Here is a 26,577-nt window from a genome sequence, read left to right on the forward strand (position 1 = left end):
TGGGTGGGTGGGGTGGGGTGAGTGGAGAGGGGTGGGTGGGGTGGGGTGAGCGGGGTGAGTGGGGTGGGTAGGGTGGGGTGAGTGGGGTGGGTGGGGTGGGGTGAGCGGGGTGAGTGGGGTGGGTAGGGTGAGTGTTGTGGGGTGGGTGGGATGGGGTGAGTGGGGTGGGGTGAGTGGCAGGCGGAGATGTGAAGAGACGCGGGGATGAGAGAGCAGACCCACTCACCCCACTCACCCCACTCACCCCACCCCACTCACCCCACTCACCCCACTCACCCCACCCCACTCACCCCACTCACCCCACTCACCCCACTCACCCCACCCCACCTAACCCCACCCCACCCCTCCTCCCCTGCCAGTCCAGTGACATTTCCCGAAGAATTAAAGTGGCTGGGGATGAATGACCGAATGAGCCATGGTGGGGGGGTGGTGGGGGGGGGGTGGGGGGGTGGTGGGTGGGGGGGGTGGGTGGGTGCCTCTTGTCGATCGTTCCAGCTCCACGCATCCTCATCCCGGCCACACGCAAGCCCCAAGCCCCCCTCCCCCCCCCACCTCTCTCCATCGCCATCGCTGTGATCATTGACGCCACAAAGGCGGGACAGTGCCACCCTGTGGGAGTGCCAGGCTAGGTGCACGAGGTCACGTGGACAGGCACTGGCACGTGCCATCGGGTTGACCGACTGAGATGACGGCTGGCAGATTCACCACCACCTGTAACCCTCCATACTGTGCCAGGCTAGGTGCACGAGGTCACGTGGACAGGCACTGTCAGGTGCCATCGGGTTGACCGACTGAGATGACGACTGGCAGATTCACCACCACCTGTAACCCTCCATACTGTGCCACCTCGCTTGCGTTTTATCCGCCCGGCGCTCCGCTCGTTGTTGTGAGCGTCGCTCCTCCGCCCTCCGTTGTTGTTGGAGGGCGACTGCCTCCAGCTGCCCAGTAGCAGCGTCCTTCACGAGCCTCCTCCTCCACAGAGGCCGATCTTGACACCGCTGGTGCACACAATCCCAAAGACAATGATCCCCCGTATAGACTTGACAGACTGTTGGGGGCAAGTGCTGTTCGCTCACACTCACACACTCACTCACACACACACTCACGCTCACTCACACACTCACACACGCTCACTCACACACTCACACGCTCACTCACACACTCACACGCTTACTCACACACTCGCACACACTCACACACACACACGCACACACACGCTCACACACTCACTCACACACACGCTCACACACTCTCACGCTCACTCACACACTTACACACTCACTCACACACTCAATCACACACACACTCACACGCTCACTCACACACACACTCACACGCTCACTCACTCACACACTCACTCACTAACACGCTCACTCACACACTCAATCACACACACACTCACACACTCACTCACACACACACTCACACGCTCACTCACTCACACACTCACACACTCCTCACTAACACGCTCACTCACACACTCACACGCTCACTCACACACACACTTACACGCTCACTCACTCACACACTCACTCACTAACACGCTCACTCACACTCACTCACTAACACGCTCACTCACACTCACTCACTCACACACTCACCCCAACACGACCACCCCAACTCGCCCACCCCAACTCGTCCACCCCAACTGGGCATCTGAGTTAAAGAGCTTTACGGATCATCGGATTCCAGCGGTATGGATATTTGTTCTGATTCTGATGCTGGGCATCTGTGTAAAAGAGCTTTACGGATCATCGGATTCTGGTGGTACAAATGAATATTATCTACTGCTGGTCATCTGTAAAACAAAGAGCTTGATGGCTCTTCGGATTCCTCCAGCAGCAGAGACAACTGTTGTTATTCTGATCTGACCTTTGGGGTAAGGGCTGTTAGCGAGTAGCACCACCGCGTCTTTGACATTCATCATCATCACGGTGGCTATGAGATGTTGACTACCTCGCCTGGTGTACAGGAGGTCGTGGGTTCGTTTCCGACCATGCCTGTTGTATATTTGGGATGTGCGTGTTTTTCTCTCTCTCATCATCATCATCACGGTGGCTAGGAGATGTTGACTACCTCGCGTGGTGTACAGGAGGTCGCGGGTTCGATCTCGACCCTGACGACGCCTGCTGAGTCTGCGTGTCTCTCTCTCTCATCATCATCATCACGGTGGCTAGATGTTAACTACCTCGCCTGGTACACAGGAGGTCGAGGGTTCGATCTCGACCCTGACGACGCCTGCTGAGTCTGCGTGTCTCTCTCTCATCATCACCACGGTGGCTAGGAGATGTTGACTACCTCGCCTGGTACACAGGAGGTCGTGGGTTCCATCTCGACCCTGACGACGCCTGCTGAGTCTGCGTGTCTCTCTCTCATCATCATCATCACGGTGGCTAGGAGATGTTGACTACCTCGCCTGGTACACAGGAGGTCGTGGCTGAGTCTGCGTCTCTCTCTCTCTGCCCGTGGTTGCGTGGAAATTTCTCCAGGTGCTCGGTTTTTCCTCACATTTAGAATGGGCGTGCCTTGTGTGTGTGTGTTGGACTTCTTTCTTACCGTACCTAGCCAACTGTGCTCAACGGACGTACGGGGGTAAGGGATTTGGAGGTGCGGATATCCAATTTCCCTTCGCAATATCTCTCCGTGATGTCATCCCCTCGTGATGTAATCTCTTTGTGATGTCATCGCTTCGTGATGTCATCGCTTCGTGATGTCATCGCTTCGTGATGTCATCCCTTTGTGATGTCATCCCTTCGTGATGTCATCTCTTCATGATGTAATCTCTTCGTGATGTCATCCCTTCGTGATGTCATCCCTTCATGATGTCATCCCTTCGTGATGTCCTCTCTTCGTGATGTCATCCCTTCATGATGTCATCTCTTCGTGATGTCATTTCTTCGTAATGAAATTCCTTCATGATGTCATTTCTTCGTGATGTCATCTCTTTGTGATGTCATCTCTTCGTGATGTCATCGCTTCATAATGAAATCCCTTCATGATGTCATCTCTTCGTGATGTCATCGCTTCGTGATGTCATCTCTTCGTGATGTCATTTCTTCGTGATGTTATCCCTTCGTGATGTCTTCCCTTCATGATGTCATCTCTTCGTGATGTCATTGCTTCGTGATGTCATCTCTTCGTGATGTCATCTCTTCGTGATGTCATCCCTTCGTGATGTCTTCCCTTCATGATGTCATCCCTTCGTGATGTCATCCCTTCGTAATGAAATCCCTTTGGAATGTCATCCCTCCGTGACTCCCCTCCGTGACTCCCCTCCGTGACTCCCCTCCGTGACTCCCCTCCGTGACTCCTCTCCGTGACTCCCCTCCGTGACTCCCCTCCGTGACTCCCCTCCGTGACTCCCCTCCGTGACTTCTCTCTGTGACTCCCCTCCGTGACTCCCCCTCCGTGACTCCCCTCCGTGACTCCCCTCCGTGACTCTTCTCCGTGACTCCCCTCCGTGACTCCCCTCCGTGACCTCCCCTCCGTGACTCCCCTCCGTGACTCCTCTCCATCACTCCCCTCCGTGACTCCTCTCCGTGACTCCCCTCCGTGACTCCCCTCCGTGACTCCTCTCCGTGACTCCCCTCCGTGACTCCCCTCCATCACTCCTCTCCGTGACTCCTCTCCGTGACTCCCCTCCGTGACTCCCCTCCATCACTCCTCTCCGTGACTCCCCTCCGTGACTCCCCTCCGTGACTCCTCTCCGTGACTCCTCTCCGTGACTCCTCTCCGTGACTCCCCTCCGTGACTCCCCTCCGTGACTCCCCTCCATCACTCCTCTCCGTGACTCCCCTCCGTGACTCCCCTCCGTGACTCCCCTCCGTGACTCCTCTCCGTGACTCCTCTCCATCACTCCTCCCCGTGACTCCCCTCCGTGACTCCCCTCCGTGACTCCCCTCCGTGACTCCCCCTCCGTGACTCCCTTCCGTGACTCCCCTCCGTGACTCCTCTCCGTGACTCCCTCTCCGTGACTCCCCTCCGTGACTCCTCTCCGTGACTCCCCTCCGTGACTCCCCTCCGTGACTCCTCACCGTGACTCCCCTCCGTGACTCCTCTCCGTGACTCCCCTCCGTGACTCCCCTCCGTGACTCCTCTCCGTGACTCCCCTCCGTGACTCCTCTCCGTGACTCCCTCTCCGTGACTCCCTCTCCGTGACTCCCCTCCGTGACTCCCCTCCGTGACTCCTCTCCATCACTCCTCTCCGTGACTCCCCTCCGTGACTCCCCTCCGTGACTCCTCTCCGTGACTCCCCTCCGTGACTCCTCTCCGTGACTCCCCTCCGTGACTCCCCTCCGTGACTCCCCTCCGTGACTCCCTCTCCGTGACTCCCTCTCCGTGACTCCCCTCCGTGACTCCTCTCCGTGACTCCCCTCCGTCACTCCCCTCCGTGACTCCCCTCCGTGACTCCTCTCCGTGACTCCCCTCCGTGACTCCCCTCCGTGACTCCCCTCCGTGACTCCTCTCCGTGACTCCTCTCCGTGACTCCTCTCCGTGACTCCTCTCCGTGACTCCTCTCCGTGACTCCCCTCCGTGACTCCTCTCCGTGACTCCCCTCCGTGACTCCTCTCCGTGACTCCTCTCCGTGACTCCTCTCCGTGACTCCTCTCCGTGACTCCCCTCCGTGACTCCTCTCCGTGACTCCCCTCCGTGACTCCTCTCCATCACTCCTCTCCGTGACTCCCCTCCGTGACTCCGCTCCGTGACTCCTCTCCGTGACTCCCCTCCGTGACTCCTCTCCGTGACTCCCCTCCGTGACTCCCCTCCGTGACTCCTCTCCGTGACTCCCCTCCGTGACTCCCCTCCGTGACTCCCCTCCGTGACTCCCCTCCGTGACTCCTCACCGTGACTCCCCTCCGTGACTCCCCTCCGTGACTCCTCTCTGTGACTCCTCTCCATCACTCCTCTCCGTGACTCCCCTCCGTGACTCCCCTCCGTGACTCCCCTCCGTGACTCCCCTCCGTGACTCCCCTCCGTGACTCCCCTCCGCGATTCCCCTCCGTGACTCCTCTCCATCACTCCTCTCCGTGACTCCCCTCCGTGACTCCCCTCCGTGACTCCTCTCCGTGACTCCCCTCCGTGACTCCTCTCCGTGACTCCTCTCCGTGACTCCCCTCCGTGACTCCCCTCCGTGACTCCTCTCCGTGACTCCCCTCCGTGACTCCTCTCCGTGACTCCCCTCCGTGACTCCCCTCCGTGACTCCTCTCCGTGACTCCCCTCCGTGACTCCCCTCCGTGACTCCCCTCCGTGACTCCCCTCCGTGACTCCTCACCGTGACTCCCCTCCGTGACTCCCCTCCGTGACTCCTCTCTGTGACTCCTCTCCATCACTCCTCTCCGTGACTCCCCTCCGTGACTCCCCTCCGTGACTCCCCTCCGTGACTCCCCTCCGTGACTCCCCTCCGTGACTCCCCTCCGCGATTCCCCTCCGTGACTCCTCTCCATCACTCCTCTCCGTGACTCCCCTCCGTGACTCCCCTCCGTGACTCCCCTCCGTGACTCCCCTCCGTGACTCCCCTCCGTGACTCCCCTCCGTGACTCCCCTCCGTGACTCCTCTCCATCACTCCCCTCCGTGACTCCCCTCCGTGACTTCTCTCCGTGACTCCCTCTCCGTGACTCCCCTCCGTGACTCCTCTCCGTGACTCCCTCTCCGTGACTCCCCTCCGTGACTCCCCTCCGTGACTCCCTCTCCGTGACTCCCCTCCGTGACTCCTCTCCGTCACTCCCCTCCGTGACTCCTCTCCGTGACTCCTCTCCGTGACTCCCCTCCGTGACTCCTCTCCGTGACTCCTCTCCGTGACTCCCCTCCGTCACTCCCCTCCGTGACTCCCCTCCGTGACTTCTCTCCGTGACTCCCCCTCCGTGACTCCCCTCCGTGACTCCCCTCCGTGACTCCCCTCCGTGACTCCCTCTCCGTGACTCCCCCCCGTGACTCCCCTCCGTGACTCCCCTCCGTGACTCCTCTCCATCACTCCTCTCCGTGACTCCCCTCCGTGACTCCCCTCCGTGACTCCCCTCCGTGACTCCCCCTCCGTGACTCCCCCTCCGTGACTCCTCTCCGTGACTCCCCTCCGTGACTCCTCTCCATCACTCCCCTCCGTGACTCCCCTCCGTGACTCCCCTCCGTGACTCCCCTCCGTGACTCCCCTCCGTGACTCCCCTCCGTGACTCCCCTCCGTGACTCCTCTCCGTGACTCCCCTCCGTGACTCCGCTCCGTGACTCCCCTCCGTGACTCCCTCTCCGTGACTCCCCTCCGTGACTCCGCTCCGTGACTCCCCTCCGTGACTCCCTCTCCGTGACTCCCCTCCGTGACTCCCCTCCGTGACTCCCCTCCGTGACTCCCCCCCGTGACTCCCCCCCGTGACTCCCCTCCATCACTCCCCTCCGTGACTCCCCTCCGTGACTCCCCTCCGTGACTCCCCTCCGTGACTCCCCTCCGTGACTCCCCTCCGTGACTCCCTCTCCGTGACTCCCTCTCCGTGACTCCTCTCCGTGACTCCTCTCCATCACACCTCTCCGTGACTCCTCTCCGTGACTCCTCTCCATCACTCCTCTCCGTGACTCCCCTCCGTGACTCCCCTCCGTGACTCCCCTCCGTGACTCCCCTCCGTGACTCCCCTCCGTGACTCCTCTCCATCACTCCTCTCCATCACTCCTCTCCGTGACTCCCCTCCGTGACTCCCCTCCGTGACTCCCTCTCCGTGACTCCTCTCCGTGACTCCTCTCCGTGACTCCTCTCCGTGACTCCCCTCCGTGACTCCCCTCCGTGACTCCCTCTCCGTGACTCCCCCTCCGTGACTCCCCTCCGTGACTCCCCCCCGACCCCAGGTGTCGCTGCTGTTCGAGGTGGCGGACCTGGCGGCGGCGTCTCCCGCCACGCTGTCTCGCTGCGGCGTCGTCTACAGCGACTACCACCAGCTGGGATGGCGCCCGCACGTCCAATCCTGGCTGCAGGGCCGGCCAAAGGCACGCACACGCACGCACAGACACGCACACGCACAGACACGCACGCGCACAGACATGCACAGACACGCATGCATGGACACGCACGCACACACACACAGACACGCACGCACACACACACAGACACGCACAGACACGCACACGCACGCGCACAGACATCCACAGACATGCACAGACACGCATGCATGGACACGCACGCACACACACACAGACACGCACAGACACGCACGCGCACGGACACGCACAGACACGAACGCACACGCACAGACACACACAGACACGCACAGACACGCACACGCACAGACACGCACGCACACGCACAGGCACGCACGCGCACAGACATGCACAGACATGCACAGACACGCATGCATGGACACGCACAGACACACACAGACACGCACAGACACGCACAGACACGCACGCACACACACAGACACGCACAGACACACAGACACGCACGCACACGCAGAGACACGCACAGACACGCACAGACACGCATGCACACGCACAGACACGCACACAGACACGCACGGCCACGCACGCACACGCACAGACAGGCACAGACACGCACAGACACGCACAGACACGCACGCACGGACACGCACAGACACGAACGCACACGCACAGACACGCACAGACACGCACACACGGACACGCACAGACACGAACGCACACGCACAGACCCAGACACGCACAGACACGCACGCGCACGGACACGCACAGACACGCACAGACACGCATGCACACGCACAGACACGCACAGACACGCACGCACACACACAGACACGCACAGACACGCACAGACACGCACGCACTGACAGGCACGGACAGTAATTTGGAGCGGAACTGATCTGCAAATTCAGTCATCTCATAATCCGCTCGAAATGTACTGCTGCTGTCATTGTACCACGTGTTTACCTTCCTCCTCCTCCTCCTCCCCTCTCCCTCCTCTTTCTCCTCCTCCCTCCTCCTCCCCTCTCCCTCCTCTTTCTCCTTCTCCCTCCTCCTCCCCTCTCCCTCCTCTTTCTCCTCCTCCCTCCTCCTCCCCTCTCCCTCCTCTTTCTCCTTCTCCCTCCTCCTCCCCTCTCCCTCCTCTTTCTCCTCCTCCTCCTCCTCCCCTCTCCCTCCTCTTTCTCCTCCTCCCTCCTCCTCCCCTCTCCCTCCTCTTTCTCCTTCTCCCTCCTCCTCCCCTCTCCCTCCTCTTTCTCCTCCTCCCTCCTCCTCCCCTCTCCCTCCTCTTTCTCCTTCTCCCTCCTCCTCCCCTCTCCCTCCTCTTTCTCCTCCTCCCTCCTCCTCCCCTCTCCCTCCTCTTTCTCCTCCTCGTGTCTCCCTTCTTCTGCTCCCTCCTCTTCTGCCTCCTCCTCCCTGCGCCACCTCTCCCTCCACGTGTCTCCCCCCCCCCCCCCCGACCTCGCTCCTCCCCATCCTCCACCTCCTTCTCCTCCACCTCGACCTCCTCAACATCCTCCACATCCTCGTCCACCTCCTCCACCTACTCCACTACATCCTCCACCACCTCCACCTACTTCACATCCTCCTCCACATCCTCCACCTCCTCCACCTACTCCACATCCTCCTCCACCTCCTCCTCCACATCCACCTCCACCTCCTCCACCTCCTCCTCCACATCCTCGTCCACCTCCTCCACCTCCTCCACCTCCTCCACCTACTCCACATCCTCCTCCACCTCCTCCACATCCACCTCCTCCTCCACATCCACCTCCTCCGGCCAAAGGCACGGACACGCACAGGCACGGACACGCACAGAGACGCACACGCACAGACACGCACGCACACGCACGGACACACACAGACACAACAACAACACAACAACCGCCATTCGCCACTAAGTGGCGGTGACGTCACCACGACGCTTGTGCCAGGCCATGTGCACCTTGAGGCCACGTGAAGTGTCGAACGCCCGCTGGCAGGAGGTCACGGGGCAGACCCAGGTGCCACGGGTCGACTGACTGAGATGACTGTGGCTGATGCACCACCTGTGCCCCCTACTGTGCCAACCTGCTGTGCTTTAGCCACCCGGCGCTCCGCTCGTTGTTGTGAGCGTCGCTCCTCCGCCCTCTGTTGTTGTTGGAGGGCGACTGCCTCCAACTGCCCAGTAGCGTCCTTCACGAGCCTCCTCCACAGAGGCCGATCTTGACACCGCTGGTACCAGTCATCGGCAAGTCCACTCAGCTCCACGTCCTCCTGTACCACATCACTCCATCTCTTCTCTAGCCCGTGCCGCGCCCGCTTAGCCACCTCGATCCGGCCGAACAAAAGCTGTTTCGGCATGCGGTGGCTGGGCATGCGGGCTACATGACCCAGCCAACGCAGCCTTGCCTGCCGGAGGAGCTCACCGATGGGACCGTGCACGCACACACACGCACGCACACGCACGCACAGACACGCACAGACACGCACAGACACGCACAGACACGCACGCACCGACAGGCACGGACAGTAATTTGGAGCGGAACTGATCTGCAAATTCAGTCATCTCATAATCCGCTCCAAATGTACTGCTGCTGTCATTGTACCGCGTGTTTACCTTCCTCCTCCCTCCTCCTCCCCTCTCCCTCCTCTTTCTCCTCCTCGTGTCTCCCTTCTTCTGCTCCCTCCTCTTCTGCCTCCTCCTCCCTGCACCACCTCTCCCTCCACGTGCCTCCCCCCCCCGACCTCACTCCTCCCCACGCTCATCCACATCCTCCACCTCCTTCTCCTCCACCTCGACCTCCTCAACATCCTCCACATCCTCGTCCATCTACTCCACCTCCTCCACCTACTCCACCTACTCCTCCACATCCTCCACCACCTCCACCTACTCTACATCCTCCTCCACATCCTCCACCACCTCCACCTACTCCACATCCTCCTGCACATTTTCCTCCACATCCTCCACATCCTCCACATCCCCCACCTCCTCCACCTACTCCACATCCTCCACCTCCACCTACTTCACATCCTCCTCCACCTACTCCACATCCTCCACCTCCTCCACCTACTCCACATCCTCCACCTCCTCCACATCCTCCACCACCTCCACCTACTCCACATCCTCCACCTCCTCCACCTACTCCACATCCTCCACCTCCTCCACATCCTCCACCACCTCCACCTACTCCACATCCTCCTCCACATCCTCCACCTCCTCCTCCACATCCTCCTCCACATCCTCCACCTCCTCCACCTCCTCCACATTTTCCTTCCACCTCCTCCACATCCTCTTCATATTCCACCTCCTCCTCCACATCCTCCACCTCCTCCACATCCTCGTCCTCCTCCTCCACCTCCTCCTCCACCTCCTCCTCCACCTCCTCCTGCACGTCCTCTCTGTGTCACCTCCTCGCCCTCCCATCGCCACCTCCCACTTAAGCTAAAACTATTTCCCTCTCCGGGTTAGGGCCCAGGGAGGAGGTGGCCGCGATCGATGATCCGCCCAAGTGGGGGGGATCACCGTCACCACGTGGGGACATTCAGAGCAGCGGCCAAACGAGCCGAGCGACGCGTTGGTGGCGTCGAATCTCGACGTGGAGGGGAAAACCGGAGGGACCCGGAGACAAAATGCAGGCGGCCACGTGGAGAGAGACACGCAGACTCCAAATGTACAGCAGCAGCAGACTCCAAATATACAGCAGCAGCAGCAGACCCCAAATATACAGCAGCAGCAGCAGGCGTCGTCAGGGTCGGGATCGAACCCACGACCTCCTGCGCACCAGGCGAGGTAGTCAACATCTCCCTAGCCCACCGTGACGACGACGACGACGACGACGACGATGTTGACGATGTTGACGATGTTGACGATGTCCGCTCCCTCTCTGTCCACCCCCACCACGGCCGGCCCTGCCGGCACAGGAGGAGGCCGAGCACCTGCGGCCGCTTGTGGAGCGCTACGTGCAGCTGACGCTCGACTTTGTGGGCGCCTCCTGCCGTCAGCCCGTGCCCGTGCCCGAGTGCGGCGCCGTCGCCTCGCTGTGCAAGCTCTACGGAGCCCTCGCCACGCCCGACAACGGGGTGCGTGGCCGTGCGTGGCCGTGCGTGCCAGTGGGCGCGTGTGTGTGTGCGTGTGCCCGTGTGTGTGTGTGTGTGCCAGTGGGCGTGTGTGTGCGTATGCCCGTGTGTGTGTGTGTGTGCCAGTGGGCGTGTGTGTGTGCCCGTGTGTGTGTGTGTGTGCCCGTGTGTGTGTGTATGCGTGCCAGTGGGCGTGTGTGTGTGCGTGTGCCCGTGTGTGTGTGTGTGCCCGTGTGTGTGTGCCCGTGGGCGTGTGTGTGTGTGCCCGTGTGTGTGTGCCCGTGTGTGTGTGTGCCCGTGTGTGTGTGCCCGTGTGTGTGTGCCCGTGTGTGTGTGTGTGTCTCTGTGTGTGTGTGTCCGTATGTGTGTCCGTGTGTGCGTGTGCCTGTCCGTGAGTGTCGCTCCCCTACACTACCGTGTGTGTGTGCAAGTTACGACAACAACAACAACAACAGATAAACAAAACAACAAAATGCTCGCGACACAAGTGACGCTAGTGGTGACCGGGCGAGGCGTGGGGTGGGTGATGCGGTGGGCCGCACGTCACCCACACGTCACCCACACGTCACCCACACATCACCTACACGTCACTCACACGTCACCCACACGTCACCCACACGTCACCCACACGTCACCCACCCAAGCGTCGCCCACACGTCACCCACACCTCACCCACACGTCACTCACACATCACTCAAACGTCACCCACACGTCACCCGAACGTCGCCAACACGTCACCCACACGTCACCCACACGTCACTCACACATCACTCACACATCACCCACACGTCACCCACACGTGACCCAAACGTCACCCACACGTCACCCACACATCACCCACACGTGACCCGCACGTCACCCGCACGTCACCCACACGTCACCCACACCTCACCCACACGTCACCCGCACGTCACCCACACGTCACCCGAACGTCGCCAACACGTCACCCACACGTCACCCACACGTCACCCACACCTCACCCACACGTCACCCGCACGTCACCCACACGTCACCCACACATCACTCACACATCACCCACACGTCACCCACACGTCACCCAAGCGTCGCCCACACGTCACCCACACGTCACCCACACGTCACCCACACGTCACCCAAACGTCACCCACACGTCACTCACACATCACTCAAACATCACCCACACGTCACCCACACGTCACCCACACGTCACCCAAACGTCACCCAAACGTCACCCAAACGTCGCCAACACGTCGCCCACACGTCACCCAAACGTCACCCACACATCACTCACACGTCACCCACACGTCGCCCACACGTCACCCACGCATCACTCACACATCACCCACACATCACCCACACGTGACCCACACGTCACCCAAACGTCACCCAAACGTCGCCAACACGTCGCCCACACGTCACTCACACGTCACCCACACGTCACCCACACGTCACCCACACGTCACCCAAACGTCACCCACACGTCACCCACACATGACCCACACGTGACCCACACGTGACCCTCACGTGACCCACACGTCACCCGCACTTGGTCGCACCGCACGTCGCCCCGTAGGTGAACCCGGCGGACACGGAGGGGCTGGGCCGCATGGTGGAGCTGTGGTTCCTCTTCAGCCTCGTGTGGTCTCTGTGCGCCGCGGTCGACGAGGAGGGGCGCAAGAAGGTGGACAACTTCCTGCGCGAGATCGAGGGCACCTTCCCCAACAAGGTGCACGTGCGTGCGCGCGTGCGTGTGCGTGTGTGCGTGAGCGTGCGTGTGTGTGTGTGCTTGTGTGCGTGTGCGTGCGTGTGCATGTGTGTGCACGCACACACACGCACGTCGACCAGTGGCAATGTCAATGGTTGTGGCGATGGTAAGTGGCGGTGATGATGTGAGTAGTGGTGGTGGTGGTGATGTGAGTAGTGGTGGTGGTGGTGATGAGGGTGGTGGTGGTGGTGATGTGAGTGGTGGTGGTGGTGGTGGTGTGAGTGGTGGTGTGAGTGGTGGTGATTATGTGAGTGGTGGTGATGATGATGTGAGTGGTGATGGTGATGATGGTGGTGGTGATGGTGGTGGTGGCGGTGGTGACGGTGGCGGTGGTGTGAGTGGTGGTGATGATGATGTGAGTGGTGGTGGCGGTGGCGGTGGTGGTGGTGGTGGTGTGAGTGGTGGTGATGATGATGTGAGTGGTGATGATGATGTGAGTGGTGGTGATGATGATGATGTGAGTGGTGGTGGTGATGGTGGTGGTGTGAGTGGTGGTGGTGGTGATGTGAGTGGTGGTGGCGGTGGTGGTGGTGATGGTGGTGGTGTGAGTGGTGGCGATGGTAGTGGTGTGAGTGTTTATCTGTGTAGCCGGTAGGCATGGGGAGATCACACTCCAGATTAAAGGCAATTAACAAAGGGGGATTGACCTATTGGCTGCTGCAGTGTCGATCCAACATGCTGCAGCCCAGATAAAGAACTTTCTTCACCACTCGGAGAGCGCTGTGTATACCAGCCGAGATGTTGACTACCTCGCCTGGAGTACAGGAGGTCGTGGGTTCGATCCTGACCCTGGCGAAGCCTGCTGTGTCTTTGGAGTCTGCGTGTCTCTCACCATCATCATCACAGTGGCTAGGAGATGTTAACTACCTCGCCTGGTAGGCAGGAAAACTCGGGTTCGATCCCGACCCTGGCAAAGCCTGCTGTAGATTTGGAGTCTGCGTGTCTCTCTATCATCATCACGGTGGCTAGGAGATGTTAACTACCTCGCCTGGTAGGCAGGAGGTCGTGGGTTCCATCTCTCTCTCTCCCCGTGGTCCACGTGGATTTTCTACCAGGTCCTCCGGTTTATCCCTGCACATTTAGAATCAACGTCACCCACGCGCTGAGAGTATTTGGCGACTGCTGTACATTCCCACGTGATGGTGATGGCAATGAGCCGCCACTTCGTTCGAGCTGCTGTCATTGGTGATGCTCAGGGTCGCTTCTGAAACAAGAGTTACACAGCAGCTCATTGGGGCCTTGCCTGGAAAAGTAAAAAAAATGTGTAATAGTAAAGAGGAAAAGTGAGTCTATGGCTCTCTCTGCGCGAGTCTATGGCTCTCTGTGCGAGTCTTTGGGTCTCTGTGCGAGTCTTTGGGTCTCTGTGCGAGTCTTTGGCTCTCTGTGCGAGTCTGTGGCCCTCTGTGCGAGTTAATGGCTCTCTGTGCGAGTCTGTGGCTCTCTGTGCGAGTCTGTGGCTCACTGTGCGAGTCTATGGCTCTCTGTGCGAGTCTGTGGCTCTCTGTGCGAGTCTGTGGGTCTCTGTGTGAGTCTGTGGCTCTCTGTGCGAGTCTGTGGCTCTCTGTGCGAGTCTGTGGCTCTCTGTGCGAGTCTATGGCTCTCTGTGCGAGTCTGTGGCTCTCTGTGCGAGTCTATGGCTCTCTGTGCGAGTCTATGGCTCTCTGTGCGAGTCTGTGGCTCTCTGTGCGAGTCTATGGCTCTCTGTGCGAGTCTGTGGGTCTCTGTGCGAGTCTGTGGGTCTCTGTGCGAGTCTATGGCTCTCTGTGCGAGTCTGTGGCTCTCTGTGCGAGTCTGTGGCTCTCTGTGCGAGTCTGTGGCTCTCTGTGCGAGTCTATGGGTCTCCGCCTGAGACCCACGGATCTCCGCGCGAGTCCCCGGATCTCAATGTGAGACCCACGGCTCTCAATGTGAGACCCACGGATCTCCGCGCGAGTCCCCGGATCTCAATGTGAGACCCACGGCTCTCAATGTGAGACCCACGGATCTCCGCGCGAGTCCCCGGATCTCAATGTGAGACCCACGGCTCTCAATGTGAGACCCACGGATCTCCGCGTGAGTCCCCGGATCTCAATGTGAGACCCACGGCTCTCAATGTGAGATCCACGGATCTCCGCCTGAGACCCACGGCTCTCCGTGCGAGTCCCCGGATCTCAATGTGAGACCCACGGCTCTCAATGTGAGACCCACGGATCTCCGCGCGAGTCCCCGGATCTCAATGTGAGACCCACGGATCTCAATGTGAGACCCACGGATCTCCGCGCGAGTCCCCGGATCTCAATGTGAGACCCACGGATCTCAATGTGAGACCCACGGATCTCCGCGTGGGACCCACGGCTCTCCGCCCGAGACCCACGTCTCTTCGCCCGAGACCCGCGGCTCTCCGTGCAAGTTCCCCAGGTTCTCTGCCCGAGACCCGCGTCTCTCCGCGCGGGAAGACCATCGGACTCACCGCGCCGCACCGGGGTACCCGGTTTGATCGCTCCGGGCGGGAGCCGCGGGACCGGAATCTCAGCGGGTTTGAGCGTTCGGCAAACTCCGACCTCTGAACCCCCTTCGCTCCCCTGCCTTTCTCACCCACTCTGGGCCCCTGCAGGATACCGTCTATGAATATTACGTGGATGTCAAGAATAGGAAGTGGTCCCCGTTTGAGGATAAGCTGCCCAAGGGGTGGCGATACTTGCCCAGGTAAGGGACCTCCCGCCGCCACCCACCGCCACAAACGCTTTTAATGTTGATCTTGATTTGTTTATCCGGGGAAGGAAATCCGATGGGCTAGGAAGCTCTCACTCATACAGACTCACACTCACTCACTCGTACACTCACTCACTCGTACAGACTCACACTCACTCACTCGTACAGACTCACACTCACTCACTCATACACTCACTCACTCATACAGACTCACACTCACTCACTCGTACACTCACTCACTCGTACAGACTCACACTCACTCACTCGTACAGACTCACACTCACTCATACACTCACTCACTCACTCATACAGACTCACACTCACTCACTCGTACACTCATTCACTCGTACAGACTCACACTCACTCACTCGTACACTCACTAACTCGTACAGACTCACACTCACTCACTCGTACAGACTCACACTCACTCATACACTCACTCACTCGTACAGACTCACACTCACTCATACACTCACTCACTCGTACAGAATCACACTCACTCACTCATACAGACTCACACTCACTCACTCGTACACTCACTCACTCGTACAGACTCACACTCACTCACACGTACAGACTCACACTCACTCGTACATACTCACACTCACTCACTCGTACAGACTCACACTTACTCACTCATACAGACTCACACTCACTCACTTATTCAGATTCACACTCATACAGACTCACACTCATACAGACTCACACTCACTCACTCATACAGACCCACACTCACTCGTACATACTCACACTCACTCATACACTCACTCGTACAGACTCACACTCACTCACTCATTCAGATTCACACTTATACATACTCACACTCACACAGACTCACACGCACAACAACCGCCATTCGCCACTAAGTGGCGGTGACGTCACCACGACGCTTGTGCCAGGCCATGTGCACCTTGAGGCCACGTGAAGTGTCGAACGCCCGCTGGCAGGAGGTCACGGGGCAGACCCAGGTGCCACGGGCCGACTGACTGAGATGACTGAGACGACTGGCTGATGCACCACCTGTGCCCCCTACACGCACACACACAAAGATCCCCCATATAGCCTGTAACAGACTGTAGGGGCAAGTGCTGTTAGCGAGCACCTATGAAAGCCTGAACGGTACACGAGGGGGTGGGTGGCCAGCACCACGCCCGACCGCCTTTGTCTCCCTAGTGGCGATGTTTACACACCTCACCAGGTACTCATTTGAGGCTGAGTCGACCTAGGGGAGGCCCGGGACCGGTTCAGATAATCGTCACTGGTGTTGGCCGCGAGCGGGAATCGAACCCGGGTCGCCAGGTTCATAGCGCAGCGCGCAAAGACACGCACACAAAGACACGCGCACACACACACATTAACAACACCACCAATCTCCCCCCCACTAACCCCACCCACCCTCCCCACCACCGCAGCACGCCCTTCTACAAGCTGGTAGTGCCCACAGTGGACACGCTGCGCTACCACATGCTGGTCAGCGCGCTGGTGTCCAGCCAGCGGCCGGTGCTGCTGGTTGGGCCAGTGGGCATGGGGAAGACTCTGCTGGCTCAGAGTGTCGCCCAGAGCCTCGATCCAGCCGCCTGGAGCGTACTCACCATCAACATGTCGGCGCAGGTGAGGTTCGCGTCTCTGTGGGGTCTCTGTGGGGTCTCTGTGGGGTCTCTGTGGGGTCTCTGTGGAGTGTCTGTGTGGGATGTCTCTGTGGGGTCTCTGTGGGTCTCTGTGGGGTGTCTCTGTGGGGTCTCTGTGGGGTCTCTTTGGGGTCTTTGTGGGTTCTCTGTGGGGTCTCTGTGGGTCTCTGTGGGGTCTCTGTGGGGTCTCTTTGGGGTCTCTGTGGGTCTCTGTGGGGTCTCTGTGGGGTCTCTGTGGGTCTCTGTGGGGTCTCTGTGGGGTCTCTGTGGGGTCTCTGTGGGGTCTCTGTGGAGTGTCTGTGGGTCTCTGTGGGTCTCTGTGGGGTGTCTGTGGGGTCTCTGTGGGGTCTCTGTCGGGTCTCTGTGGAGTGTCTGTGGGTCTCTGTGGGGTCTCTGTGGGTCTCTGTGAGTCTCTGTGGAGTGTCTGTGGGTCTCTGTGGGTCTCTATGGGTCTCTGTGGGATCTCTGTGGGTCTCTATGGGTCTCTGTGAGGTCTCTGTGGGGTGTCTGTGGGGTCTCTGTGGGTCTCTGTGGGTCTCTGTGGGGTCTCTGTGGGGTCTCTGTGGGTCTCTGTGGGTCTCTGTGGGTCTCTATGGGGCCTCTGTGGGTCTCTGTGGAGTGTCTGTGGGTCTCTGTGGGGTCTCTGTGGGGTCTCTGTGGGTCTCTGTGGGGTCCCTGTGTGGTGAGTCTGTGGGTCTCTGTGTGGTGAGTCTGTGGGTGTCTGTGTGATTCTGTGGGTCTCTGTGTGAGTCTGTGGGTCTCTGTGTGGTGAGTCTGTGGGTCTCTGTGTGAGTCTGTGGGTCTCTGTGTCTGTGAGTCTGTGGGTCTCTGTGTGAGTCTGTGGGTCTCTGTGTGGTGAGTCTGTTGGTCTCTGTGTGAGTCTGTGGGTCTCTGTGTGAGTCTGTGGGTGTCTGTGTGGTGAGTCTGTGGGTCTCTGTGTGGTGAGTCTGTGGGTCTCTGTGTGGTGAGTCTGTGTTTCTCTGCGTGGTGTCTCTGTGTGTACGTTCTTGCCAAGATCAGTGACGATTACCTGAACCGCTTCTGGGCCTCTCCCCTAGGTCGGCTCGGCCTCAAATGAGTTCCTCGTGCGTTGGCGTAGTAAACACATCGCTACTGCGGGGAGACAAAGGCGGCCGGGCGTCGTTCCTGGCCACCCCCACCCCCCCCCCCCCAGACATTTGTGACGATGTGTGACGAGTGAGGGGGGGGGTTGGAGTAACGTGACGTCACGTCGAAACGCGCGAACAGACAAACACGTTCTAACTTAATTAAATAGACTCTTTTTTTAAAATAAATGTTTTCTCCCGCAACATCAGAGTGCGGCGCCACATTAAACACGCCGCTACAATGACGACAATAGTTCTTCTCTATGTGAGTCTGTGGGTCTCTGTGTGAGTCTGTGGGTCTCTGTGTGAGTCTGTGGGTCTCTGTGTGAGTCTGTGTGTCTCTGTGTGATTCTGTGTGTCTCTGTATGAGTCTATGGGTCTCTGTGTGGTGAGTCTGTGGGTCTCTGTGTGAGTCTGTGGGTCTCTGTTTGAGTCTGTGGGTCTCTGTGTGAGTCTGTGGGTCTCTGTGTGAGTCTGTTGGTCTCTGTGGTGAGTCTGTGCGTCTCTGTGTGGTGAGTCTGTGGGTCTCTGTGTGATTCTGTGGGTCTCTGTATGAGTCTGTGGCCCTCTGTGTGAGTCTGTGGGTCACTGTGTGAGTCTGTGGGTCTCTATGTGAGTCTGTGGGTCTCTGTGTGAGTCTGTGGGTCTCTGTGTGGTGAGTCTATGGGTCTCTGTGTGAGTCTGTGGGTCTCTGTGTGGTGAGTCTATGGGTCTCTGTGTGAGTCTGTGGGTCTCTGCGTGATTCTGTGGGTCTCTGTATGAGTCTATGGGTCTCTTTGTGAGTCTGTGTGTCTCTATGTGAGTCTGTGGGTCTCTGTGTGAGTCTATGGGTCTCTTTGTGAGTCTGTGTGTCTCTGTGTGAGTCTGTGGGTCTCTGTGTGAGTCTGTGGGTCTCTGTGTGGTGAGTCTGTGGGTCTTTGTGTGAGTCTGTGGGTCTCTGTGTGGTGAAGCATGTTTTATATATATAATTTTTTTTTTGGGGGGGGGGCAGATTTTTTTGTGACGCCGTGTGACGAGGTGGGGAGGGGGAGGAGGGGGGTGGTCAAAAATCGCGTGACGTCATTCACGGACGGCCCCCTTTCGCGTTTCTTGCGCCAAACCTGTCCGGAGCGGCGTCGCAGCGTTCAGCACTTGCCCCCCCCCCCGCCCCCCCCTCGCCCCCCCCCCCGACAATGCCAAGGGCCCCCCCCTCTCTCTCTCCCCCCTCGGTCGCTCCAGCCGCCGCGCTGCGAACCCCAACAGGCCGGAACCCCCCGGGGCGACGGCCCCAGTTCAATCCCCGTCCGCAGTCTGCGTGTCTCAGCACCATCGTCATCACCATCATCACCGTCATCATCATCGTCACCAGGGTGGCTAGGAGATGTTGACTACCTCGCCTGGTGCGCAGGAGGTCGTGGGTTCCATCTCAACCCTGATGCCACGGTGGCTAGGAGATGTTTACTACCTCGCCTGGTACGCAGGAGGTCGTCGGTTTGATCACGAACCAGACGATGCCTGCTGCTGCTGCTGCTGTATATTTGGAGTCTGCGTGTCTCTCTCTCTCATCATCATCATCATCACGGTGGCGAGGAGATGTTGACTACCTCGCCTGGTACGCAGGAGGTCGTGGGTTCCATCTCAACCCTGATGCCACGGTGGCTAGGAGATGTTTACCACCTCGCCTGGTACGCAGGAGGTCGTGGGTTTGATCACGAACCAGACGATGCCTACTGCTGCTGCTGCTGTATATTTGGAGTCTGCGTGTCTCTCTTATCATCATCATCACGGTGGCTAGGAGATGTTGACTACCTCGCCTGGTACGCAGGAGGTCGTGGGTTTGATCACGAACCAGACGATGCCTGCTGCTGTATATTTGGAGTCTGCGTGTCTCTCTCTCATCATCATCACGGTGGCGAGGAGATGTTGACTACCTCGCCTGGTACGCAGGAGGTTGTGAGTTTGATCACGAACCAGACGATGCCTGCTGCTGCTGTATATTTGTACCTCGCGTGGTAGGCAGGAATACTTAGGTTCGATCCCGACCCTGGCAAAGCCTGATGTATATTTGTAGTCTGCGTATCTCTCTCATCATCATCATCACGGTGGCTAGGAGATGTTGACTACCTCGCCAGGTGTACAGGAGGTTGTGGGTTCGATCCCGACCCTGTCGATGCCTGCTGCTTTATATTTGGAGTTTGCGTGTCTCTCTCTCATCATCATCATCACGGTGGCTAGGAGATGTTGACTACCTTACCTGGTACACAGGAGGTCGTGGGTTCGATCCCGACCCAGACGACGCCTGCTGTAGATTTGGAGTCTCCCTCCCTCCCCTCCCTCGCCGTGGGGTCGTGGCGACACGGAGAGTGAGGGAGCAGAGCGGGTGATGGTGGGGGTGGAACAGGGTGACACTAACACGCTCAGACAACACCACCCCCCACCCCCCCCCCCCCCATTAGATTTATTTCTTAAAGTGCTTCGTTAACTTACATTACGCTCCAACTCACTCCTTCTTAGCCCGCATGCACAACCACCACCACCCTCCTCCTCCCCTCGACCGCTCAGCGCCCCCATCATCGTCACCCCCCCACCACCACCACCACTCATCACCCACCCACCACCCACCTCACGAAACCCCCCACCCACACGTCCCCTCTACCCCCCACACAGCTGTCCGCTCCTCTCTCGTCATCTCACCAACACCTCGTCAGCCATCTCGTAGCATTTGTGTTCTACCTCCTTCCCCTCCCTCCCTCTCCTCCCTCCCTCCCTCTCCTCCCTCTCGTCCCTCTCCTCCCTCCCTCTCGTCCCTCTCCTCCCTCCCTCTCCTCCCTCCCTCCCTCTCCTCCCTCCCTCCCTCTCCTCCCCTCCCTCTCCCTCCATCTCCTCCCTCTCCTCCCTCCCTCCCTCTCCTGCCCTCCCTCCATCTCCTCCCTCCCCTCCCTCTCGTCCCTCTCCTCCCTCCCTCTCCTCCCCTCCCTCCCTCTCCTCCCCCCCTCCCTCCCCTCCCTCCATCTCCTCCCTCTCCTCCCTCCCCTCCCTCCCCTCCCTCCATCTCCTCCCTCTCCTCCCTCCCTCCCTCTCCTCCCCTCCCTCCATCTCCTCCCTCCCCTCCCTCCCCTCCCTCCCCTCCCTCCATCTCCTCCCTCTCCTCCCTCCCTCCCTCTCCTCCCCTCCCTCCATCTCGTCCCTCTCCTCCCTCCCCTCCCTCCATCTCCTCCCTCCCTCTCCTCCCTCCCCTCCCTCCCCTCCCTCCCTCCATCTCCTCCCTCCCTCTCCTCCCTCTCCTCCCTCCATCACCTCCCTCCCTCCCCTCCCTCCCTCCCCTCCCTCCATCTCCTCCCTTCCTCTCCTCCCTCTCCTCCCTCCCACCGTCACCCTCTGTCCTTAATCTCGACGTCAAGTCGTGCTGCCGCATGGGTTTTCATCGGCCCCAAGGGAGGGTACACTGGGACACACACACACACAACAACAATAACCGCCATTCGCCACTAAGTGGCAGTGACGTCACCACGACGCTTGTGCCAGGCTATGTGCACCCTGAGGCCACGTGAAGTGTCGAACGCCCGCTGGCAGGAGGTCACGGGGCAGACCCAGGTGCCACGGGTCGACTGACTGAGATGACTGGCTGATGCACCACCTGTGCCCCCTACTGTGCCAACCTGCTGTGCTTTAGCCACCCGGCGCTCCGCTCGTTGTTGTGAGCGTCGCTCCTCCGCCCTCCGTTGTTGTTGGAGGGCGACTGCCTCCAACTGCCCAGTAGCAGCGTCCTTCACGAGCCTCCTCCACAGAGGCCGATCTTGACACCGCTGGTACCAGTCATCGGCAAGTCCACTCAGCTCCACGTCCTCCTGTACCACATATCTCCATCTCTTCTCTAGCCCGTGCCGCGCCCGCTTAGCCCCCTCGATCCGGCCGAACAAAAGCTGTTTCGGCATGCGGTGGCTGGGCATGCGGGCTACATGACCCAGCCAACGCAGCCTTGCCTGCCGGAGGAGCTCACCGATGGGACCTTGCCCAGATCTTTCAAGGATTTGTGAGCTCCTCACACAATCCAGTCTGGTTAAACCCAGGATGGATCGTAGGCAGGCCAGCCTAAATGTTTCCAACCGGTGAAAATGCTCCACACACACACGCACACAGACATACACACACACACGCAACAACAACAACAACCGCCATTAGCCATTAAGTGGCGGTGACGTCACCACGACGCTTGTGCCACACAGACTGACAGACAGTCTATCAGTCAGTCAGTCTGTCAGTCTTTCAGTCTGTCAGTCTGTCTGTCAGTCTGTCTGTCAATCTGTCAGTCTGTCTGTCAGTCTGCCTGTCTGTCTATCAGTCAGTCTGCCTGTCAGTCTGTCTATCAGTCTGTCTGTCAGTCTGTCTGTCAGTCTGTCTGTCAGTCTGTCTGTCAATCTGTCAGTCTGTCTGTCAGTTTGCCTGTCTGTCTATCAGTCAGTCTGCCTGTCAGTCTGTCTATCAGTCTGTCAGTCTGCCTGTCAGTCTGTCAGTCAGTCTGCCTGTCAGTCTGTCTATCAGTCTGTCTATCAGTCTGTCAGTCTGTCTGTCAGTCTGTCTTTCAATCTGTCAGTCTGTCTGTCAGTCTGCCTGTCTGTCTATCAGTCAGTCTGCCTGTCTGTCTGTTAGTCTGTCTGTCAGTCTGTCTGTCAGTCTGTCAGTCCGCCTGTCTGTCTATCAGTCAGTCTGTCTGTCAGTCCGCCTGTCTGTCTATCAGTCAGTCTGCCTGTCTGTCTATCAGTCAGTCTGTCTATCAGTCTGTCTATCAGTCAGTCTGTCTGTCAGTCTGTCAGTCCGCCTGCCTTGCTGTGGCATTGCCTATCCTTGCGTCTGTCTCCCGCAGTCCCCCAATCCCCCCCCCCCTCCCTCTACCCCCCACCGCCCCCTCCCCCTCTGGAGACCGGGGAGGGGGGGGGCTCACGACGCTGATTGGCTGTGACAGCTGAGGCTGTAGTCGGCTCCGTGGTGACTTCCAGGTCACTGCCTCTGAAACGGACCTAATGTCTGGTGACTGCACGGGGGTCTCCCACCCCCCCCCTCCCTCCCTCTGTGTGCCCCCCCTCCCTCCCACTCTCCCTCTCGCTCTCCCCCACTCTCTTTGTTTTTCACGATCAGAGGGGAACGAGAAGACGCTCGGTGTAGCAGGCACTTGGATTCGTTCATCATTTCGGCGTTTTTTTCCAATGCTTTGCTTTATGTAAACCCCACACTTTTTTAAATGAAAGATTTAGCAAAATATTTCTCGCTCTGCTCGCCTTACCTCTTTCCCTCTCTCTCTCTCTCTACCCCCCTCTCTCTCTACCCCCTCTCTTCCTAATCCATGTCGCTCTCTCTCTCTCTCGCTCACTCTCTCGCTCTCTCTCTCTTTCGCTCTCCCTCTAGCTACCCGGGGTCACTCACTTGAGGCTGAGTCGACCCAGGGGGGAGGCCCAGGACCGATTTCAGACGATCGTCACCGGCCCTAGGCGGTGGCCGTGAGTGGGAATCGAACTCGGGACGCCTTCATAGGGCGCTGCTGTTCGCTGAACAGCACTTGCCCCAACCTGTCTGTTGCAGGCTACACGGGGGGACCTTTGTCTGTGTCTACCTTCATAGTTGCTGCTACTCGCTACTAACAGCACTTGCCCCTACAGTCTGTAGAGGCTACACGGGGGACCTTTGTCTGTGTCTACCTTCATAGGCGCTGCTGCTACTCGCTACTAGCAGCACTTGCCCCTACAGTCTGTAGAGGCTACACGGGGGAACTTTGTCTGTGTCTACCTTCATAGGTGCTGCTGCTACTCGCTACTAACAGCACTTGCCCCTACAGCCTGTAGAGGCTACACGGGGGACCTTTGTCTGTGTCTACCTTCATAGCTGCTGCTACTCGCTACTCACAGCACTTGCCCCTACAGCCTGTAGAGGCTACACGGGGGATCTTTGTCTGTGTCTACCTGCATAGGTGCTGCTGCTACTCGCTACTAACAGCACTTGCCCCAGCAGTCTGTCGAGGCTACACGGGGGGACCTTTGTCTGTGTCTACCTTCATAGGTGCTGCTGCTACTCGCTACTAACAGCACTTGCCCCTACAGCCTGTAGAGGCTACACGGGGGACCTTTGTCTGTGTCTACCTTCATAGCTGCTGCTACTCGCTACTAACAGCACTTGCCCCTACAGCCTGTAGAGGCTACACGGGGGACCTTTGTCTGTGTCTACCTTCATAGGTGCTGCTGCTACTCGCTACTAACAGCACTTGCCCCTACAGTCTGTAGAGGCTACACGGGGGGACCTTTGTCTGTGTCTACCTTCATAGCTGCTGCTACTCGCTACTAACAGCACTTGCCCCTACAGCCTGTTAGAGGCTACACGGGGGGACCTTTGTCTGTGTCTACCTTCATAGCTGCTGCTACTCGCTACTAACAGCACTTGCCCCTACAGTCTGTAGAGGCTACACGGGGGACCTTTATCTTTGTGTGTGTGTGTGTGTGGGGTTGGTGGACTTGCCGATGAGCGGTACCAGCGATGTGGTGGTGCTGCTGGCTACCACAGGCGCTGCTGCTGCTGCTGCTCGTTTAACAGCTCTTGCCCCCAAGACAGTCAGAGACTACGCGGGGGACCTTTGTATAGGTGCGTCGTCTGCGGAGTTGTGGCCGCATCTTCAATTTTCAATATCAGTGAGACAGAGGAGGGGGTGGGTGGTGGGTGGGGGTTGGTGGGTGGGGGGGGGAGTTGGTGGGTGGGGGTTGGTGGGTGGGGGGTTGGTGGGTGGGGGGTTGGTGGGTGGAGAGGTGGAAAGAGATGGAATGATGTGGATCACTGCCGTTTTTTATTACACCACCCCACAACTCCACCACACCACCACCTACCACCACACCACCACACCACCACCACCCCACCACCACCCCACGCACCACCACCACACCACCACACCACCACCACCACCGCTTCACCACACCACCGCCTCACCACACCACCACACCACCACCCCACCACCATCCCACCCCACCCACCACCACCACCACCACACCACCACCACCACCACCACCGCTCCACCACACCTAGGGCGCACCCCCAGCGGCAGCTGTCTCTCCGCACCAGTCTGCCAGCTAGTAGGGTTTGGTGATGACCGACCGCTGTCTGCGAGCCTCCACCACCTCTTCCTCCACCTCCTCTTCCTCACCCACCTCCTCCTCCACCTCCTCCTCCTCCACCTCCTCCCCCGCCAGACGTCGCCGGGCGACGTGCAGGCGGCGGTGGAGGGCCGCGTGGAGAAGCGCACCAAGGGGGTCCTCGTCCCCCCGGGAGGCCGCCGCCTCCTGCTGCTGCTGGACGACCTCAACGTGCCGGCCGGCGACGCCTTCGGCTCGCGGCCGCCCCTCGAGTTGCTTCGCCTGTGGCTCGACTACGGCTTCTGGTACGACCGGCGGAGGCAGAGCGTCAGCTTCGTCAAGGTGAGGAGGGCCAAAGCCGCGGCCGCCCTCTCGCTGGGAGACACGCGCGTACACACAACAACAACAACGACAACGACGACGACAACAACAACAACAACAACCGCCGTTCGCCACTAAGTGGCGGTGACGTCACCACGACACTTGTGCCAAGCTATGTGCACCTTGAGGCCACGTGAAGTGTCGAACGCCCGCTGGCAGGAGGTCACGGGGCAGACCCAGCAGGTGCCACGGGTCGACTGACTGAGATGACTGAGATGACTACTGGCTGATGCACCACCTGTGCCCCCTACTGTGCCAACCTGCTGTGCTTTAGCCACCCGGCGCTCCGCTCGCTGTTGTGAGCGTCGCTCCTCCGCAGACACACACAGACACACACACACAGACACACACACACACAGACACACACACAGTGACACACACACAGTGACACACACACACAGTGACACACACAGTGACACACACACACAGTGACACACACAGTGACACACACAGTGACACAGTGACACACACAGTAACACACACACACAGTGACACACATAGTGACACACACAGTGACACACACACAGTTACACACACACAGTTACACACACAGTGACACACACACAGTGACACAACAACAACAACCGCCGTTCGCCACTAAGTGGCGGTGACGTCACCGCGACGCTTGTGCCAGGCTATGTGCACCTTGAGGCTACCACGTGAAGTGTCGAACGCTCGCTGGCAGGAGGTCACGGGGCAGGCCCAGCAGGTGCCACGGGTCGACTGACTGAGATGACTACTGGCTGATGCACCACCTGTGCCCCCTACTGTGCCAACCTGCTGTGCTTTAGCCACCCGGTTGTTGTTGTTGTTGTTCTTCTTCTTCCACTCTTCTTCTTGAGTCTTTCTCCTTCACTCTTCTTACTCTTCATCTTTATTATCCTTCCTTCTTGCTGCTTCTTCTTTCTTATTTATCCTTCTTCATTTTCATTCGTTCTTCTTCTTCCTCTTCTTCCCTCCACTTCC

The 26,577-nt window shown here is 59.1% G+C and overlaps 1 protein-coding gene across 1 annotated transcript in view; it reads left to right on the forward strand.

The window, feature by feature from the left end:
- The window catches only part of LOC116956757 (dynein axonemal heavy chain 2), a 464,532-nt gene that overhangs the window by 82,599 nt on the left and 355,356 nt on the right, over positions 1-26,577 (forward strand). The window contains 6 exon segments of the mRNA XM_076057989.1: positions 6,831-6,968; positions 10,818-10,976; positions 12,526-12,678; positions 15,311-15,402; positions 16,821-17,019; positions 25,348-25,572. Of these exon segments, the coding sequence (XP_075914104.1) occupies positions 6,831-6,968; positions 10,818-10,976; positions 12,526-12,678; positions 15,311-15,402; positions 16,821-17,019; positions 25,348-25,572 (966 nt within the window).

The sequence above is a fragment of the Petromyzon marinus genome (genome assembly GCF_048934315.1).
Source record: "Petromyzon marinus isolate PM22_M1 ecotype Great Lakes invasive population chromosome 67 unlocalized genomic scaffold, UKy_Petmar_22M1.pri1.0 chr67_unloc.3, whole genome shotgun sequence".
Classification (NCBI taxonomy): domain Eukaryota; kingdom Metazoa; phylum Chordata; class Hyperoartia; order Petromyzontiformes; family Petromyzontidae; genus Petromyzon; species Petromyzon marinus.